The 20,353-nt window shown below is 44.4% G+C and overlaps 1 protein-coding gene across 1 annotated transcript; it reads left to right on the top strand.

Moving 5' to 3' along the window:
• The first annotated feature begins 12,989 nt into the window (after positions 1-12,989).
• LOC120051284 (desmin-like) lies at positions 12,990-19,922 on the top strand. Its single transcript, XM_038998065.1, has 9 exons — positions 12,990-13,823; positions 15,182-15,242; positions 15,624-15,719; positions 16,696-16,857; positions 17,135-17,260; positions 17,574-17,794; positions 18,477-18,520; positions 18,939-19,027; positions 19,373-19,922. Exons 1-9 carry the CDS (start codon positions 13,210-13,212, stop codon positions 19,412-19,414), a joined length of 1,455 nt encoding a protein of 484 aa, XP_038853993.1. The 5' UTR covers positions 12,990-13,209; the 3' UTR covers positions 19,415-19,922.
• Positions 19,923-20,353: the final 431 nt, after the last annotated feature.

Raw genomic sequence — 20,353 nt, 5'->3', positions numbered from 1 at the left:
CAGAATACAAATATTCTAAAACATGCATCCTGTTTGCAACAAGGCACTAAAGTCATACTGCAAAAAATGTGGCAAAGCAATTCACGTTTTGTCCTGAATACAAAGTGTTATGTTTTGGGCAAATCCAATACAACACATTACTAAGTATCACTCTCCATATTTTCAAGCATAGTGTTGGCTGCATCATGTTATGGGTATGCTTGTAATTGTTAAGGACTGGGGAGTTTTTCAGGATAAAAAAATACACAGAATGGAGCTAAGCACAGGCAAAATCCTAGAGGAAAACCTGGTTCAGTCTGTTTTCCACCAGACACTGGGTGGTGAATTCACCTTCCAGCAGGACAATAACCTAAAACACCCCTGTTAGTGAGCATTTCTCCTTTGTCAAGATAATCCATCCACCTGACAGGTGTGGCATATACTGTATATATATATATATATATATAGTAAGAGAACATCATATGCCACACCTGTAGATCAGCTTTACTCTTGCTGATAGATTGTGGCTTCTATCAATGTAATTGTCTGCATCATTTCCAATCCCCCATATATGTTTTTGTAAATATATATACTGTATATATACATGTGTGTTATTCATGGACTGTACATGTACAGTTGACCTTGTAAGGCCCTGCCAGTGGAAACCCCCCTCCTTTCCTAGTCCACCCCTTCAAACATAACAACAACACTATCATGTGCCGCTTGGATTCCATTAGCAGCTGTCTTCTGATAGGAACCAGCCACTCACTCAATCTGTTTCCTACTTTGTGTTGGTAGCAACGTTCCTTGTATCAGAATACTAGATCCACAATAGAGCCGGCAAAGTGAAAGATTCTGATAGAACATACAATTTAGAACCTGTGTAGTATCCAATGTAAATCCACACTACACAACAGTAGTAGTTCTTTAAACCTCTGCCTTTTGGTGTGAATCGAATTCTGATTGGCACATGATGTTCTCTTTTCTAGGCCTCAGCAGCTAAATTCAATTCACTAAGTTAACTTGAGTAATTTCTACTTAGTTAACTTAAAGTAAATTATGTTTCTGTACTGTAGGGCAAGTAGTCAGTCATTGTACACTAGGGAGAGGGGAGAAGGAGTCCAGCTATGTTCCATAACTCTTAACATTTTTAAAATCTCTGATCCATATTCCTGGTCAAAATTAGTTTGGATGTATCGAGGAATAACTTCCTTCCTATCTTGTTTTTGTTGCCAATTATAATTCCTGAGATAGTTGGCCCAGGACCTCTGAAATGTGATCTGTAGATTTGGTCTGTCCATTCCTCAATCAGCAAAGCAAAGCAAACTCTCTTCCCTATGTTCTGACTTCCCAATTCCCAGTTCCCCCTAGACTTACCTAACAATACTGCAACTAAGTCCATGCATGTATGTTCTTACAATGTTATTACAGTATTAGGATCGTACAAAAGGAGAAGGTTACTTCAAAGCAACACTAGAACACACATTCACTATTTCCCAATTTTCTGTTTGAGAGGGGCTTTGCTGGCATTTGACCTTTGATCTGTGTCTGTAAATCAGTGATATAGAGGAGGGGGGCGATACTCAAGTCAACGGAAGTAAACAACCACCTTTTAATTTGGTGATAAGCGTAAACCCACATTAAGTCAGAGAAGTGTTTTTGCACAAGGATTTACCTACCTATTTACCCACGACACTCTGGGTTTACCCACTACTACATCTGGTGTGTATGATCATAGTGTGTAGGCAGGGCTGGGTGGGCTGGGGGCCTGGTGGGGTGTGGAGACGGTGGAGGGTCTGGCGTCTGGCATAGCCAGCATTCCTGCTGCAGGAAAGAGGGGAGTTTGCATTACTCACATACCATAGAGGACATGGCTATTACCCAACACTCACCACAGAGAACACAGCTACGGAAATGCCACATCCGGTTGTAGACCTACCAGAGACAAAGGAGCATTTTATTCACAGTATAAGAGCTTTTGACCAAGACGTTTGTCACAGGACAAAGGGAACAGGCCAGTCCATGTAACAAACTCAAGGACCTCGTAAGAGAAACTAAAAGATGATAGTGTGGTCAGGGAACAAACATCAGTAGGAGGAAATAAATAGATTTAACTCAATTTACTTGAGCACATGAGGGCCAGCCGTCATTAAACCATTAAAAACAAAGAAAATGAATAAAGAAGAATGTGTCATTGTTGTAGAACTCAACTATGCAATAGAACACTAAACAGACATAGCCCATGTAACAAAGTTTGAAATGCATCACTGGTATATACAAATATCTGTTAATCTTCAAAGTGTTTTTATTACCATCCATATAGACTACAGATTGTGGTGGTCTGTGTGTTTCTCCTTTAGGAGGACTATAGCAGCTAGCCTGTCCCAAATCCATTTAGGACAGAGCTACTCAGAGGCTCTTACGGCATCAGATTTCCTCCTCGTTTCCTCTGCAGCCAGTATTACGGTTTCACGGTCAGATCAGGTTACAAAGCAGCCTCTAATGTGTCCAAGCAAGTGAAAGGTTCAATTTTATCTGGTTAAAGGGTAATCTACGGCTGCCACAATGAAGAAAGTAGGTTTTTATACTTAGTAGTTAAATCCTGCTTATTTATTGGTAGTTAACAATAATGGCTATCCATCAACAGCTCTTTGAGTTTGAATGTTACTTTGCTCTCAGGTATAGCAAGACATATTGAAATATCTACAGGCCATTTACGTGCACATATTGATCGTTTGCCAACTATTCATCCATCAATCTCATTAATTCACTGACCCATATATGAAGAAGTAGTGTCATGTCATTGATGTTCTACAGTACGTAGGGATTTCGGGCTTTTTAGGCTTCTCAGTCTATCTGTTAGGATATGAGACTGCGCTAACCCAGTTCTGTGGTTGTGAGCCCTTCAAATGGAATGCTGAGAAATGCTTGGAAAATCCCACACAGGCATCACCACACATCAACAACATTTATGATAGTCTTTCATGGCTGAGGGTTGAGGAGAAATGGACTACTTCTCTTTCATTCTTCTCAAGAAACATTTGTGCGTTGAAAAATGCCTAACCAATAGTATCATCTATTTGCGTACACTTCTAACAGACATGCATACCCCGCCAGAGACGCCACCGTGGGTTTCTTCACCGTACCCAAACCAAAAACAGATTTCATGCGTCACTCAGTCATGCATAGAGCCGTGTCATCGTGGAATGCTCTTCCGCCAGAGTTTACTCAGGCGGAAAGCGAGTTTAGCTTTAACAAAACGGATCTTGTATCACAGCTCCTCTTTCTAAAGATGAAATGTACCTGTACTGTACATAAGAATGTTAATATGTCTATATGAATAGTGTGTAATTAGTATTTTTGTTGTCTCTTGGTGTCTTTCCGATATACACTGAGTGTACAAAATATTAAGAACACCTTCCTAATATTGAGTTGCACCCCCTTTTGCCCTCAGAACAGAATATGTCGGGGCATGGACTCTACAAGCTGTCAAAAGCGTTCCACAGGGATGCTGGCCCATGGTTGACTCCAATGCTTCCCACAGTCGTGTCAAGTTGGCTGGATGTCCTTTGGGTGCTGGACCATGTATACACGGGAAACTGTTGAGCGAGGAAAAACCCAGCGTTGCAGTTCTTGACACAAACCAGTGCGCCTGGCACCTACTACCATACCCCGTTCAAAGGCACTTAACATGTTGTCTTATTCATTCACCCTCTGAATCGCACACACACACAATCCATGTCTCAATCGTTTCAAGGCTTAAAAATCCTTCTTTAACTTATCTCCTCCCCTTTATTTATCGTGATTGATGTGGATTTAACAAGTGACATCAATAAGGGATCATAGCTTTCACCTAGATTCACCTGGTCAGTCTGTCATGGAAAGAGCAGGTGTTCTTACTATTTTGTATACTCAGTGTATAACTCTTATACGTATTTGTAGGTTTTATGTGGACCCCAGGAAGTGTAGCTACTGCGTGTGCAGTAGCTAATGGGGATCCTAATAAATGAAACTAAACGAAACTAAACCACACACCCACATTGTGGTGCAGAATACTGTGTTATAGGCCATCCAGCTTCTGTTTCTTTCAATCACTTTGATGTACAGTAAGTGGTATACAGTGGTGGAAAAAGTACCCAATTGTCATACTTGAGTAAAAATAAAGATGCCTTAATAGAAAATGACTGAAGTAAAAGTGAATGTCACCCAGTAAAATACTACTTGAGTAAAAGTCTAAAAGTATTTGGTTTTAAATATACTTAAGTATCAAAAGTAAATGTAATTGCTCAAATATACAATAAGTATCCAAAGTAAAAGTATAAATCATTTCAAATTCCTTATATAATTTTTTCCAACACTCAGACATCATTTATAAACAAAACATTTGTGTTTAGTGAGTCAAAACTCTAAACTGATAACACTTGTAATGCCCCTTATTTTACGTTCAGAACCTTTGATTGTGCAATGAGGGTTTTCACACATCTTTCACCCATGAGTCATTCATGCAAAATCCACGTGTTCTGTGAAATACCATCAGCATATTTTGTTTAGTCACCAAGACATCAGATAATGATAGGCTCGCTATTTGATCATTTTAACTACCATTTAATCCAATAGCAATTTGAAAACTGTTATTTTTTAAGTGCTGAATAGAAAGAATAGTAGATGGTAAATATAATTTCCCCTACAGTACTTGACTATAACTTGACATGCACATCCAGTCAATCCAGTCTTACATTTTCATTATCCTTATACAGTACATAGGACAAATCATCAGAAATAGAGGGATTGGAAAGCAGTTGGCTACTGAAAAAACGTAGCTCGGTGTTGTATGTTTTGCCCCATGTAACAATGTACAAGATCACCTTTTCTACGTGACTTGTCAACTGATACCGTATCGCCTGCCTCTCTGCTTGACAAAATTCATCAGCTGACAGCGTCTCAATGAAATTCAGATAATGACTGGAATATATTGTTATACACAACGCAGGTATTTCAGCAGCACATTGTATAATACACTAGAATTCCAAAATGGTGGCACATGAGAGTGACTCGTTCCACTTTGTCCAATTGAAGCAGACTGGCTGATGGAGAATGATGATGTAGTATTTACAGCCACGTCCATATATGATTTGGTTTCATCTTCCAACATAAACTGATGTCAAATTGATACGTTTGAGGTAAAAATATAGAGATGTACAGTGTTCAGCAGCTATCAAACTATATACAGTGACTATGAGGTTGAAGTGCAGACAGTCAGCTTTAATTTGAGGGTATTTCCATCCACAAGCTATATATTTTGTATTCATTCTTGTTTTGGACTTTCTGGATTATTTGCATATTGGTATTGCATTGTATTAATATTGTATTACTGCACTGTAGGAGCTAGAAACACATAACACAAGCATTTCGCTGCACCTGCTGTAACATCTGCTCATCTGTTTACGCAACCAATAAACTTTGATTTGAATTGATTCGTTACATATATCTGATCTTGTCAATATCAGATGTTTTATTTCTTTACTGTGAAGTCAGAATAGTCATCATCATAGTAGTACATTTGAGTTTAAATCATTCTTTTCTTTTGTTTCTACTTTACAGACATTTTCATTATGTAGTTCACAAAATCTGTAGCAAACAAACCCGTTGACATGTAAACTCTATAGGTTTACCTAACATTTAAGTGGTCATCAATTAAGAGCAGTCAGATTAAATATTTGAACAAAAGAGAAGAGAATCATATCAAAAGTACTGTGAGCATTGCATTGTAAAATGCAATTACTTTAAATGAACATGTATTGCAATGCGAAACATGTATTTCTAGATGAAACATTGATTAAGTCTGGTGAAAAAGTGACTGTATGATTTTGTGTGTTGCACTTAGTCAATTTAAAAAGTGCTTAGAGTTTTGAAACAAGCTGCGTTTTTGATGATCTGTTTTGAGTTTTTTACTAAGAGTTGTGAAAATGTACCACATACCTGTGAAAATTGCACCAAAGCGATATTTTTGAAAAAATGGTATCGTTAGAAAATGACAAGAAAATCATATCAAGAAAAGTGCATTTTGAAAAGCAGATACTTAGATTGAATATGCAGCAAATAGAAAGAGTAATTTGGTGCAATGAACAAGTGACTGTGAATTTGTTTGTTGTACTCAGTCAATTTCAAATGTGCTTAGACTTTTGAAACATTAGCCATAATTGAACAAAACTGTAACAGGAAAGCATCTTATGCTCCTTATATGGATACCACTTCCTGCCATAGAAAGCACTGAGTTTAAGCTTAAAATCTCACCAGGAAAATACCTTTCATCCTTCTTCCCCTTTATAGAGCTTCCGTTCTTAGAAATGTATTTAGCATAATACCATGGAAACAAAGTTCTTGGCAATCAAAGACACAAACATGGAAATTGATGCCTAATACTAGGAATTATTATGTTTGCGCCATACTATTTGGTACAAAAAGTGTTTTCACAATAAGTGAGTCATGGCGGATGAGTAATACAATCTCAGGGTACAGACTCATCTGCAACTCTGAGGGGGGAAGCAGCGTCTCATTACGGCTGAAAAATCACAATAGGTATTGTTCACTATGGAATATAAATATAGAAATTACAGGTTTATGTCCCATGTGGATGTTATTAGTATATGTGCCTGCAAAACTCCCATTACAATTGCTGGGAGAATAGGACTTGAACAGTTCACCGTATGCTCACTGTGAAACGAAGCCAAGAGAGTCAGGGAGGATTTGGGACAATAGCGCAATCTGTCACACACACACTGCTACGAAACCCATAACTACTGTAGCCTACACGGTCCTAGGCCTAGTTACATGGTCTATAACCTGAACGAATGTGTGCATCTATGCGAGAAATCAGCATTTAAGGACCGTGTTGGATGCACATGTGCCCAGGGAGACAGAAACCTTACCTTGGTCCAGCACCAGCTCTGTCCCTCATGACCAGCTCTGTCCCTCATGACCAGCTCTGTCCCTCATGACCAGCTCTGTCCCTCATGACCAGCACTGTCCCTCATGACCAGCTCTGTCCCTCATGACCAGCTCTGTCCCTCATGACCAGCTCTGTCCCTCATGACCAGCACTGTCCCTCATGACCAGCTCTGTCCCTCATGACCAGCACTGTCCCTCATGACCAGCTCTGTCCCTCATGACCAGCTCTGTCCCTCATGACCAGCTCTGTCCCTCATGACCAGCTCTGTCCCTCATGACCAGCTCTGTCCCTCATGACCAGCTCTGTCCCTCATGACCAGCTCTGTCCCTCGAATTCTAACCTTAACCCTAAACCTCCTAGAAATAGCTTTTTTCCTTGTGGGGACTAACAAAATGTTCCCAGTTGGTCAAAACATTTCTCATGGGGACTTCTTGTCCCCACAAGTATAGTTAAACACGTTCACATACGGATGCCCGCAAGCATGTTGGCGGGCACACACACACACACACACACACACACACACACACACACACACACACACACACACACACACACACACACACACACACACACACACACACACACACACACACACACACACACACACACACACACACACACACACAAGCACACACACTTCTTCTCCCATCCCTCAGACAGAGAGTTCAGAGACCCCAAATGGAGGATGAGGGATTCAGCACAACAGGGAGCCTGTTTCATTTTGTTGCAGGCTGGGGAAGTAGGTTGAAGGTCAGAGTGGTTCTGTTTGAGCTGCGGGTGTTAGATGACCCCCCCTCAAAGAGCCTGGTGCTCCTCGGGGGTTAATGAAATGTACTATGACAGATTGGGGGAAAACATGGAAACTGAACCTCTCTGGTGTTCAACAAAGGTTGGAGAGATCTGTGGTGGTCGGTACTATGGGTCCTATATCCTTGGAGTCCCTGTAGCACTTCTCTGGTGGACAATCATATACAATCATGTGGTCTTTACATATCTAAGACCAAACCTGCATTTTCCCCCCCCCTGAAATGTTCATGAAATCTCTTTAGTTCGTTTTTGATCAATGCAATGGGGCGTGTTGATTGATAGAAGAAACATGAATGAAGCCCACATTCACACGTGTTACATGACTGACATCTACTGGTTGAGATATGCCTTGTAACGCATTTATTTAGAGCACTTAATCAGCATTATAGTGTAGTGCTCAACAGTGTTGGGGAGTAGTGCACGAGATATAGTTCAGCAAGTAATTGAACTGTATTTTGCAGGAGCTTGGTGGTAGATGAACTCAATTCAAATGTCGTTTTTTTTTTTTTGCCGTGTAGAGGTGTAGCTAACTACTGGAACGACTTTTTTTTGCAAGAAAATAAAATATGGGTGAAGTAGGCAAACATTTCCTTTCTTTTTTTGCATCAGACCTATCTAATTCTCACCTGAAACATCGTTTTCAAGTTTAACATGCAAAATGATACATTCTGTTAATTTGACATAGTCATTCACATTTCCTGTTGCTGCATGACTCTTTTCCTGCGGTAGCGAACTGGCTCAGATTGAGATCCTACGTCTGTACGACCCCAAAGTGACCTTGCAATTTGCGGTCTACGACACTTCAGATTTACATCTGATATTTTATCACAAAGTAGTTTGGATGTAGTGAACCACTTTTTCAAAGTAACTTTTAGGTAGGGCAGGTTAAAAGGATTTTTAAGCCTTGAGATAATTGAAACATGGGTTGTGTATGTGTGCCATTCAGAGGGTGAATGGGCATGATAAAAGATTTAAGTGCCTTTGAACGGGGTATTGTGGTAGGTCCCCGGCGCACCGATTTGAGTGTGTCAAGAACTGCAACGCCGCTGGGTTTTTCACGTTGAACGGTTTCCCGTGTGTATCAAGAATGGTCCGCTACCCAAAGGACATCCAGCCAACATATGACAACTGCGGGAAGCATTGGAGTCAACATGGGCCAGCATCCCTGTGGAATGCTTCTGACACCTTGTAGAGTCCATACCCTGACGAATTGAGGCTGTTCTGAGGGCAAAAGTGGGTGCAACTTAATATCGGGAAGGTGTTCCTAATGTTTTGCTCCCTCAGTGTACAGTAGACCTACCAGGGACTTGCTCCCCCCTGACGCAGCCTGACTGGAATGCCGCTGCCTGGAAGCGTTTGAGGGCTTTTGTTCCCATTCTGCTGTGTGTTTATTTTAGACTGTGAGAGAACAGGGATCTGTCGCCCGGCAACGTAAAGCTCAGACGCACAATGGTGTCACCTGAAGAGGGAGCGGGAGATATAACAAAGGTGCACCCAGGTTAAAGGGACAAAATGGAGACATAGAACACTTAAACAGGGAAGAGAAGTACACTGAACAAAAATATAAACGCAACATGCAACAATTTAAACGATTTTACTGAGTTACAGTTCACATAAGGAAATCAGTCAATTGAAATAAATTCATTAGGTTCTAATCTATAGATTTCACATGACTGGGCAGGGGCCCACCCACATGGGAGCCAGGCCCACCCACTGGGTAGCCAGGCCCAGCCAATCAGTCTTTCCCCACAAAAGGGCTTTACTACAGATAGAAATACTCCTCAGTATTTACACCTTATGGAACAGCGGGGACTGTGAAGAGAGACACACACAGGCACAGACACACATACACATGATAAGACACACACTCTACACACACGTACACATGGATTTTTGTATTGTAGATATGTGATAGTAGTGTAGTGGACTGAGGGCACACACTTAATGTGTTGTGGAAAGTGTTATGAAATGTAATGTCATGTAATACTTTTTATTGTATATAACTGCCTTAATGTTGCTGGACCCCAGGAAGAATAGCTGCTGCCATGGCAACAGCTAATGGGGGATCCTCAATAAATACAAACACAAATAGTATGGTAAACGAACATCTAACAGTGGTAAAAAGAAAATCGCGCTGCTGTCTGGAACGTTTGGAAGTGCAAAAATTGATTCAACAATCTCAATAAAAGTAGCATATTTCACATAGTATCAGTCCAAAGGCCTTTAAAAGGGAGATAAACCTTCTTGGTGACGGCCAACTGTGCTTATGTCCTGGCCCTTTGGCCTGGCCTTGTAACCAAAATCAGGATAATAACTGGAAGGACCATCAGATCGTCTTGATCCAGCAGCCCATGCACTTTCTCTGGCCCAGCCCAGGCTTTCTCTGGCCCAGCCCAGGCTTTCTCTGGCCCAGTCCAGGCTTTCTCAGCCCAGGCTTTCTCTGGCCCAGCCCAGGCTTTCTCTGGCTCAGTCCATTTCCTTTGTTCTGCTACTTGATGGGTTGAAGTGTCAAACAGGTTCAAAACAAGTTCAATAACCAATAGAGTGGAAACATCTGAACATTTGGAATGAAAACTAGCCCATCATTCTGTTCTGAGGTCATCTTAACAAAGCACACAGAGATCATGAACATGGTCTTGCCCTGCTCTGCTTCTCATTCATATTAGTCTCCATCTGCTGGTCTTCATGCTTGTCATTTAACACCACCACCATCAGACCCAGCAGCACCCGGCCTTATATAGCGCTGGGACGCACAGAGCGGAGGACGATAGAGAGAGAGAGAGAAAGAGGAATGGAAGAGGAGGAGGAGAGCAGAAAGAAAAGAAGGAAGGACAGAACACTGGTTTTTGTTTACATGCCTTGTCAGAGAGAGAGAGTATGAGAAGGATGGAAAGAGAGAGACAGAGAGAGAGAGAGAGACAGAGAGAGGAGAAAGATAGAGAGGGAAGAGAGAGAGACAGAGAAAGAGAGAGACAGAGAGAGAGACAGAGAGAGGAGAAAGATAGAGAGGGAAGAGAGAGAGAGACAGAGAGAGGGGGGGAGACAGAGAGAGAGAGAGAGGGAGAGTGGGGGGAGACACAGAGCGAGAGACAGAGAGAGCGAGAGAGAGAGAGAGAGGGGGGGGCAGAGAGAGAGAGAGAGAGAGAGAGAGAGAGAGAGAGAGAGAGAGAGTGGGGGGGACAGAGAGAGAGAGACAGAGAGAGAGAGAGAGAGAGAAAGAGGGGGGGGGAGACAGAGAGAGAGAGACAGAGAGCGAGAGAGAGAGAGAGAGAGAGAGTGGGGGGGACAGAGAGAGAGAGACAGAGAGAGAGAGAGGGGGGGGGTAGACAGAGAGAGAGAGAGAGAGTGGGGGGGCAGAGAGAGAGAGACAGAGAGAGAGAGAGAGAGAGAGAGAGAGAGGGGGGAGGGGAGAGAGAGAGAGAGAGAGAGAGAGAGTGGGGGGGAGACAGAGAGAGAGTGACAGAGAGAGAGAGAGAGAGAGAGAGAGAGAGAGTGGGGGGGGGGAGAGACAGAGAGAGAGCGAGAGATGGAAGACCAGGGGGAGAGTAGAAAGAAAGGAAGGAGGAAGGGAGGTAGCACTTTGCTCTTTGTTTACATGTCTTGTCAAGTTGACTCTCTCTCTGCTGAGTGTTGAGGAAGCCCAGAGAGACGGTTCTGCTTGGGTCTTTTCCACTGTGATCACAGTGTTCAGTCTGGTAGATCTATATATATCTCTGACACCACCAGGCCTGGGTTGGCGAGGAGCCATCACTGCACCCCTCACTCACTCACTCATTGGGCCCAACAGTGATGGCCTCTGTGGTAGGTTGTTGTGCCTATGTGATACTACTGGTGAATTAATGAATGAATGACAAATTAATTAAAGATATTTAATTTTCGTGTCAAATCACCGATTGGCAACCCATCCCTTATGGGATTAATTGACAAATAAACAAACATTACAATAATTCACTATGATAATTCTGTGATACTTCTATAGTGGTATAGTACCACTCCGCTCTCTAGGTAGATAGTGGCTTATCACACTCACCCCCTAGGAACAATGTGAGCCTCAAGGGCAAAACCCAAAGCGTCTTGCATAAGTAGGATAGTATGTCTTCTGACTTCACCAATACATACAATTCTCAATAAAAGCCAGTAGAGTCTGGGGTAATCTGAGAGGATGGGGTCTCCTGAGAAGTGCTTTTTCCCCTCTCATCCCATCATGGCATCCATAGTCCATACGATGTCCTTAGGAAGTTAAAGCCCCCTTCCTTCAGCCAGTGAGAGCTGTGACAGATGTTTATGATGACATCATCATTAATGGCGCCCTTTGTTTAGGCCACGTTTTGCTCAGGAACGATGATGCCTCTCTTGCTCTTTTCTCGGAGGAGAGAGGGCAGGCCAGGCACATACCTCTCTCCTCTTTGGGATGCTTTTCCTTTTTAAGGCAGGTTGGCCTAACCTCCCGCACCGAGAAGAACCCTCTGCCTAACCATGTGTGGATGATGCAGCATTTAAAACCCATCTTTAAATTGTTCAGTCATGAAGTCAGTGAAGCCAGGTCTTCCCTGCAGAAGCACTTCAAATGATGTATTGTGTACTAACTGCTGTCAATGAATGACTATGCTTTCGTATTTAGCTATCCAGTAAACCTTTAATATAATGTTCTGACGAACATGAGTCATTGGAGCATGTCTGGATCAACCAATCAGCTCCATCAAACTACAACAGACAGAGCAACAATCCTACAAATGATACTCTACAAACCCATTTAGAAATTAAAGAGCGAAAGAGTGGCATTGATATAATCCTAGCTTTGCTTTGAGTGATGTAGTATAGACCCCTTTCTAACCCAGGGATTAGGGTTGAGCTGGGGAGTGGACATGAAGCTATGGTTAGGGTTATGGTTGAGGCTAAGGTTAGCGTTGAGCTGGGGTGTGGACAAGAAGCTGAGCTGAGGTCTTGCTGGCCATTGTGAGCTCAGTCATGCTGCTGTGACAGTCAGGGTGGACACAGCCTCCCAGAACCCTCTCTCCTCTCACTCTGGAACACAATCTGAACCAAATACCAGACCCCACACCAGGACCTGTGACAGCCCATTCTGGAGAGGGAGGGGGGGGGGGGGTGAGAGACGGAGAGACAGAGACACAGACAGAGAAGGGAAGAGATGGGTAGAGACGGAAAGAGGGGAGGGTATATAGAGGATTTGAGGGAGGGGATATGAGGGGGTAGGTACTACAAATAGCCAGAGTGAGTCCTGTGTGTCCCTCAGTCAGCCTCCCTGCTTTAGTCCACTCCAGCAGCCATCCCAGACCTTTCTCCTGCTCCAGCCCAGACCCTTCTTCAGCTCCAGCCCAGACCTTTCTCCTGCTCCAGCCCAGACCCTTCTCCTGCTCCAGCTCAGACCCTTCTCCTGCTCCAACCCAGACCCTTCTTCAGCTCCATCCCAGACCCTTCTTCAGCTCCAGCCCAGACCCTTCTCCTGCTCCACCATGAGCTCCTACCGCTCCTCTGCTCAGTCGGCCCAGTCTGGCTCCTCCTCCTACCGCCGCACCTTTGGCGCAGGGTACAGCCCTGCCATGTCACATTCCCTCTATAGTAGCCGGGGCTCGGGCGGGGGCCTCGGACTCGGACATGGTGGCTCCGGGCACATCTCCTCCCGGGTCTACGAAGTCACCAAGACCTCCGCCTCGCCCTCTTACTCCGGCTACCGCACCTCGTCTCACTTCGGCGGACCTGTGATGTCATCGACCGCACACGGTTCGCGGTCCTACGCGGGGATGGGGGAGACGCTGGACTTCAACCTGGCCGACGCAGTGAACCAGGAGTTCCTCCACACGCGCACCAACGAGAAGGTCGAGCTGCAGCACCTGAACGACCGCTTCGCCAGCTACATCGAGAAAGTTCGCTTCCTGGAGCAGCAGAACGCTACGTTGGTGGTGGAGATTGAGAGGCTGCGGGGGCGTGAACCCACACGCATCGCCGACCTGTACGAAGAGGAGATGAGGGAGCTGCGTCGCCAGGTGGAGGCCTTGACCAATCAGAGGAGCCGTGTCGAGGTGGAGAGGGACAACCTGGGAGAAGACTTGGACAAACTCAAATTCAGGTAGGAAAGCGGGGGAGAAGGGAGGAAGCGGGGGAGAAGGGAGGAAGAGAGGCGAGAGGAGCAGGATGAGGGGGGAGAGGAAGAGAAGGAGGAGGTATGAGACTGAGGAAGAGCAGGGGAAGAAAGAGGAAGAGTAGGGGAGAAATATGGCAACTAGAAGTTACTGTGAAACTACTGATGTAAATAGGACTTTATAAATACATTTGATTGATTGAATAATTGCTCAGTTGACGTTAGACTGCAGGGGTGTAGTTTCTGATTGGTGGATAAGTGGATGAAGGAGAGGATCATGGGTAAGATTAGAGAGAGGAGAACTCTAGAAGTGTAGATCCTAGTATAAAGTAAGCGTGACATTTCAGCCACCAAAAGCAGCACTGATATCACGGCTGGTTCATGCATACAGTCCCCTGGGATTTCAGTCAGCGCCTCTCAATTAGCTGTTGGGGGTTAGCTGGTTTGTTTGTTGTGGTTACAGCAAGTATTTTTAAACTTGGTCATATCGCTCAGTACAAGTGGACTGATTGTGAGGTGCTGTTGAAGACGTTGTGTATTTGGATTCTTACAGCAAGTAAAATAGGAAGTGTTTCCGCCTTACTGCCATTTGCATAGCTGCGAGATCAGAATTCCTCCTCTGCTGTTGAAGTGTCGGCCTAGATGACACATTGAATACGCAGTGTATGTGTGGGGTTGAGCGGCAGCACAGAATCTTCCGTGGCATTCTCATTCAGCCCGCGAAACAGGAGAGAAGCACGAGGGATTAATAAAGACTGGCGAAGAAAGAAAGAGGCGCACAAGTGCAGAGTGGGAGAGTCTTGTCCCAACTCCAGTGGACCTTTAATTAAGTCAACAACATCCATCCCCCACCTAACCCTAAAGGACTAGACCCAGCCTCCTTCTGAAGGACTAGACCCAGCCTCCTTCTGAAGGACTAGACCCAGCCTCCTTCTCACATTAGGGTATGGTCTAAGCCTCTAGCCCTTACAGAGGCATGTCCTTACCGTCGCTTGCCGGCGCCACGGGTCTGACTCTATAAAAGGCCAGGAATGAAAACATCTGTATTCAGACAGATACAATCCAGATCTCGCTATCTGTCAGTACGGCCTCTTGGCGTCTACAGCTGGAATTCAAAATGGGACCTGGGTTTGGATTATCACCACATTTGCACGTTAGATCCACACGGCAGTCTTAAAGTCCATATCAAACTATTTCCGGGTGGCAAATCACTTGTTATTAGACAGGTGACTCGCCTAGTTAAATAAAGGTTCAATTAAAAAAATACTAAATTAAAGGTGCGGACACATAAAAGACACAATTGTGGTCGGGTCTCACTCCATCTCTTTGTTCGACTGTGTATCCAGACTGCAGGAAGAGATCCTTCAGAGGGAGGACGCAGAGAACAACCTGGCTGCTTTCAGAGCTGTGAGTTGAACACTATTAATCAACACAGGTTATGAATATGATAACATGTTCATGTCTCACTACTAGTATTTTCCTTCCTTTTAATCTAAATGTAGACCCGATAGTCATTTGAACTGCCACACCGCTGGGCACAAACGTCAGTCGGTTCAACGCTAAGATTTTTTTATTTATTTGTCAGCTAAAAGAAATCACTATATCATTGGATTTAGGTTAAAAGTTGGGTGGAAAAAAGACGAAATGCCCCTTAGTTTCCCACGTTGATTCAACGTCATCACATTTATTTCTGGGGTTGAAATGACGTGGGAACAATGTTGATTCAATCAGTTTTTGCCCAGTGAGATGCCTGTTGAATTCATCTACTCTAACGTCTGTCTGTTCTAGGATGTTGATGCTGCCACTCTGGCCCGTCTAGACTTGGAGAGACGCATCGAGACCTTACAGGAGGAGATCGCCTTCCTCAAGAAGATTCACGAGGAGGTGCGTTACTCAGTCTGTGTATTTTAATGTGCTATGTGTTACTACAGTTGGTCTGTCTGTCTGTCAGTGCAACTAGTCATTGGTCATTCCATCTGTCTGTCTGTCTCTCTGTGGTAGGAATGAACAAAGACACACACACACACACACACACACACACACACACACACACACACACACACACACACACACACACACACACACACACACACACACAATCTCTGCCGGCGCAGTGGGCAGTTGGCACTGGGCCTGTGGGCTGCTGTACGAGGTCTGTGTAATCTCCTACAACAGACTCATTACTCTCTGAGACAGGAGTGGATACACACAAACCAAATCAAATCAAGGTTTGTGCCACATGCTTTGTAAACAACAGGTGTGGACTAACGGTGAAATGCTGACTCAGAGCCCTTCCCAACAACGCAGAGAGAAAGAAAATAGAGAAATAATAGAAAAGTCAAACACGTAATAATAGAAGTAATAACAGATACACAATGAGTAATGATAACTTGGCTGTATACAAGGGGTACCAGTACCGAGTCCATGTGCAGGGGAACAAGGTAATTGAGGTAGATATGTACTGTACATATAACTAGGAATAAAGTGACAGATAATAAACAGTAGCAGCAGCGTATGTGATGAGTCAAAAGGGTCAATGCAGATAGTTAAATAGTTAACCAATAGCTACACAGACTAACTATTTAGCAGACACTCACACAGTCTTATAAAAGGTGAACAAACACTATTTGTGTGTGTGTGTGTGTGCTTCTTAACAGACAACGGAGAAGAGAAATCTGCAGAAACCTTAACCTTTTGACCTCTCCTACTCGCTCTCCTTCTCCAACTCCCCTCCTTCTTCTCCTCCTCCGCCTTCTTCCACTTTAAACCTATTGACCTCCCCCCTCCTCTCTACTTCACCTCACCCCTCCCTCCTCTCTACCTCTCCCCACCTCCACCCCCCTCCACACCTCACCTGCAGGAGATCCGTGAGATGCAGTCCCAGATGCAGGAGACCCAGGTGCAGATCCAGATGGACATGTCCAAGCCAGACCTGACAGCTGCCCTCAGGGACATCAGGGCCCAGTACGAGGGCATCGCAGCCAAGAACATCTCGGAGGCCGAGGAGTGGTACAAGTCTAAGGTGATGGGGGGGGGGGGGGGGGGGTGAGACAGAGAGAAAGGGGGAAGGGGGAGAGAGAGAGAGGGGGAGGGAATTTGGAGATAGATAGATAGATAGATAGATAGATAGATAGATAGATAGATAGATAGATAGATAGATAGATAGATAGATAGATAGATAGATAGATAGATAGATAGATAGATCAATCAAAATCTTTGATTTACAAGAAAATGTCTCTGGCGCTCTGGGGGGGGGCGCAATTACTGTGATGTCAGACAATGTGATGTACTTCCTGTAGGTGACAGACCTGAACCAGGCGGTGAACAAGAACAACGAGGCTCTGAAGCAGGCCAAGATGGAGACCATGGAGTTCAGACACCAGCTCCAGTCCTACACCTGTGAGATTGACTCACTTAAAGGCACCGTAAGTCTCTCAGTCTGAATACTATTCTCACGACACCCTTTATTCCTCCTCAAATCCTTCTGTCCTTTCATAAGTCATACCACCACGCTTTCATTCCTCTCCTTCTAATTTTCTTCATTTTGTTCTTGCCTGGTCTGCAAGTTCACTTCCAAGAAACATGACGGCACACTTCTCCATGTCAATCTCTTTCTCTAATTTCTCTCCCCCTCCTCTTCTCCCTCTCCCCTCTTCCACCCTCTCAACTCCTCCACCTCACCCCCACTCCTCCTACCACTCTCCCATCCTCCCCCTAACCCCCTCTCCCTCCCTGCAGAACGAGTCTCTGATGAGGCAGATGAGAGAGATGGAGGAGCGCCACGGGCGGGAGGCCGGCGGGTTCCAGGACACCATTTCCCGTCTGGAGGCTGAGATCGCCAACATGAAGGATGAGATGGCCAGGCACCTGAGAGAGTACCAGGACCTGCTCAACGTCAAGATGGCCCTGGACGTAGAGATAGCAACCTACAGGAAACTTCTGGAGGGAGAGGAGAGCAGGTATGAGGAGGGAGAAGAGGAGAGAGAGGAATGAGGAGAGGAGAGCAGGTTCGATGGGGGAGGAGGAGGAGTGGGGGTAGGTGACAGAGAAGCAGGAGGGAGGCAGGAGAGAGGAATAGAGGAGGGCAGGAGAGAGGAAGGGATAGAGGTGAAAGGGATAGAGGAGGGCAGGAGAGATGGAGAGATAGAGGAGGGCAGGAGATATAGAGATAAAGGGCAGGAGAGATGGAGAGAGAGAGATAGAGGAGGGCAGGAGAGATGGAGAGATAGAGAGATAGAGGAGGGCAGGAGAGATGGAGAGATAGAGAGATAGGAGGGCAGGAGAGATGGAGAGATAGAGGAGGGCAGGAGAGATGGCGAGAGAGAGATAGAGGAGGGCAGGAGAGATAGAGGAGGGCAGGAGAGATGGCGAGAGAGAGATAGAGGAGGGCAGGAGAGATAGAGGAGGGCAGGAGAGATGGAGAGATAGAGGAGGGCAAGAGAGATGGAGAGATAGAGGAGGGCAGGAGATAGGGGGAAGAAAGAGAAGACAATGGCAGGGGGTTGAAGGAGGGCTGAAGGAATAGAGTGAGGAGAAAGGAGGAGAGGGCTGAGGACAGAGAGGTGATGAATTATCTTGTATGACAACGGTATTTGGTATCACTGCTAAAAACTGACATCCCCCTTTTCTCTCCCTCTGTAGGATTTCCCTGCCCATACAGAACTATTCCACCATGACTTTCCGTGGTAAGAACAACAACACACACACACACACACACACACACACACACACACACACACACACACACACACACACACACACACACACACACACACACACACACACACACACACACACACACACACACACACACACACACACACTGCATTTGTCAAAAACTGCTGCAAAATAAGATGAGTTACAGCATCATGCCACAAGAGGGCACAATTGATACAAGTAGCTAAATCTTTTGCCGTTTACTTCAGCAGAAAACAAAAGTGACAGGATGGAACTTCAAATGATTCTCACTTGACCCCTCACTGATGATGCATAAATAGAACCATTCATTAACTGATTTTAAGGGGTGACACACAAAATTAAAAAGGTGAACAGAGTTGTTGTAAAGAAGATGAATATTAATTATACGGTTGTCTGTCTGGACAGAAACGAGCCCAGAGCATCATCATCGCGTTGCTGAGTCACACTCAAAGAAAAGTGTCCTTATCAAGACCATCGAGACCCGCGACGGAGAGGTAACACACTCACACACACACACACACACACACACACTGACAGAGACACATCTGTTTGTAGTGTGAACCTAGAGATAGCTCACTAACACACCCACAGACTTGTATTTGAGAGAATATCTAAAATTCCTCTCCGCCCGCTGACAATATAATCCACCGAAGGTTTCCCTTCCACCTGACTCAAGTTCTCACAAGCCATACTGTCCTACCAACACACATTGTAGCTTTACTTTGCACCGGTATCTTTCCTAATAGTATAACAGGCTTGTTATCTCACGTCTGATACACCGATCTCCGGCGTTCTCCTCCTCACGTTACAGTAAATGTCTCCTTTGTCTCCCCCTATAGGTGGTCTCTGAGTCAACACAGCACCAGCAGGATATCATGTAACAGACAGCAGAAGAGAAGATGAAGACCGCGGGAAGACAAGACGAAATAAATACGAAAAGGACTTTAACAACTCACCTTGATGGCCCTTAGTTGTTCTTATTTGAAAGACGTTAAGTCTTTAAAGACACAAAGGTCATTCCCTCAAGTTAAATAGTCAAACAGCTGGGTGACTTCAAGTACGAGCCGACCTGTTTGTAATTTCCTACTACATCTATGTGCACCGTTTGCCTTTATTTATTACTATATATGATACTGTACGTTCTATCACAAGGGGGAAGTTAGTATGAGGAGGGTTCTCAATCGACAGAGAGGCAGAGGAGAGGGGTGAGAAGGGAGAGATGTGTCTGGGGAAAAGGAGATGGGGGGTGAAACAGGTGATAGGATAGACAAAATGAAAGATGGAAAGAGGGAATATGGAATGAGAGTGAGGCTGACAATCGCTTATGCTGTTCTGAATGGTGAACCTATAGGTTGGTTAACAAATAAAACAAACAGCGACACACGGTCACCAGATTCAGTCTGCCAGTCTCTGTACCTGTCAAGCATGTTCTGTGTGTGTGTGTGTGTGTGTGTGTGTGTGTGTGTGTGTGTGTGTGTGTGTGTGTGTTGAATTAACAGCCAAAGACATTGTAGAATCACTTTGTTTATCATATATAGGCCCATAAAAACACATGCTTTAATAATAATAATAATAATAATAATAGTATTAATAATTATACTTTGAATAAGAAGCATGGAATATCACCGGCCTACATTTTTATGAGGCTGCACTCCTGAAGTCAAAAGATGTCAATAATATAATGTCAATAAATTACCTGATAAATAAATATACATACAGTACTTCAGAAAGGACACATTATTTCATACAAATAAAATCAAGTATCCGTAAAATAAATCCATGAGAAAAACTAAAACAATCAAATCAAGCAAGAAATAAAA

The sequence above is a fragment of the Salvelinus namaycush genome, chromosome 7 (assembly GCF_016432855.1).
Source record: "Salvelinus namaycush isolate Seneca chromosome 7, SaNama_1.0, whole genome shotgun sequence".
Taxonomy (NCBI): Eukaryota; Metazoa; Chordata; class Actinopteri; order Salmoniformes; family Salmonidae; genus Salvelinus; species Salvelinus namaycush.
Note: the sequence above shows the minus strand (reverse complement) of the source record. Positions and strands in the feature narration are given on the sequence as shown.

Excerpts from the sequence above, each read along its gene's own strand:
- LOC120051284 (XM_038998065.1), top strand. The coding sequence starts at position 13,210 with ATGAGCTCCTACCGCTCCTCTGCTCAGTCGGCCCAGTCTGGCTCCTCC. Across the intron at positions 17,261-17,573 it reads TTGACTCACTTAAAGGCACC|AACGAGTCTCTGATGAGGCA; the intron begins GTAAGTCTCTCA and ends CCCTCCCTGCAG. Across the intron at positions 17,795-18,476 it reads CTGGAGGGAGAGGAGAGCAG|GATTTCCCTGCCCATACAGA; the intron begins GTATGAGGAGGG and ends CTCCCTCTGTAG.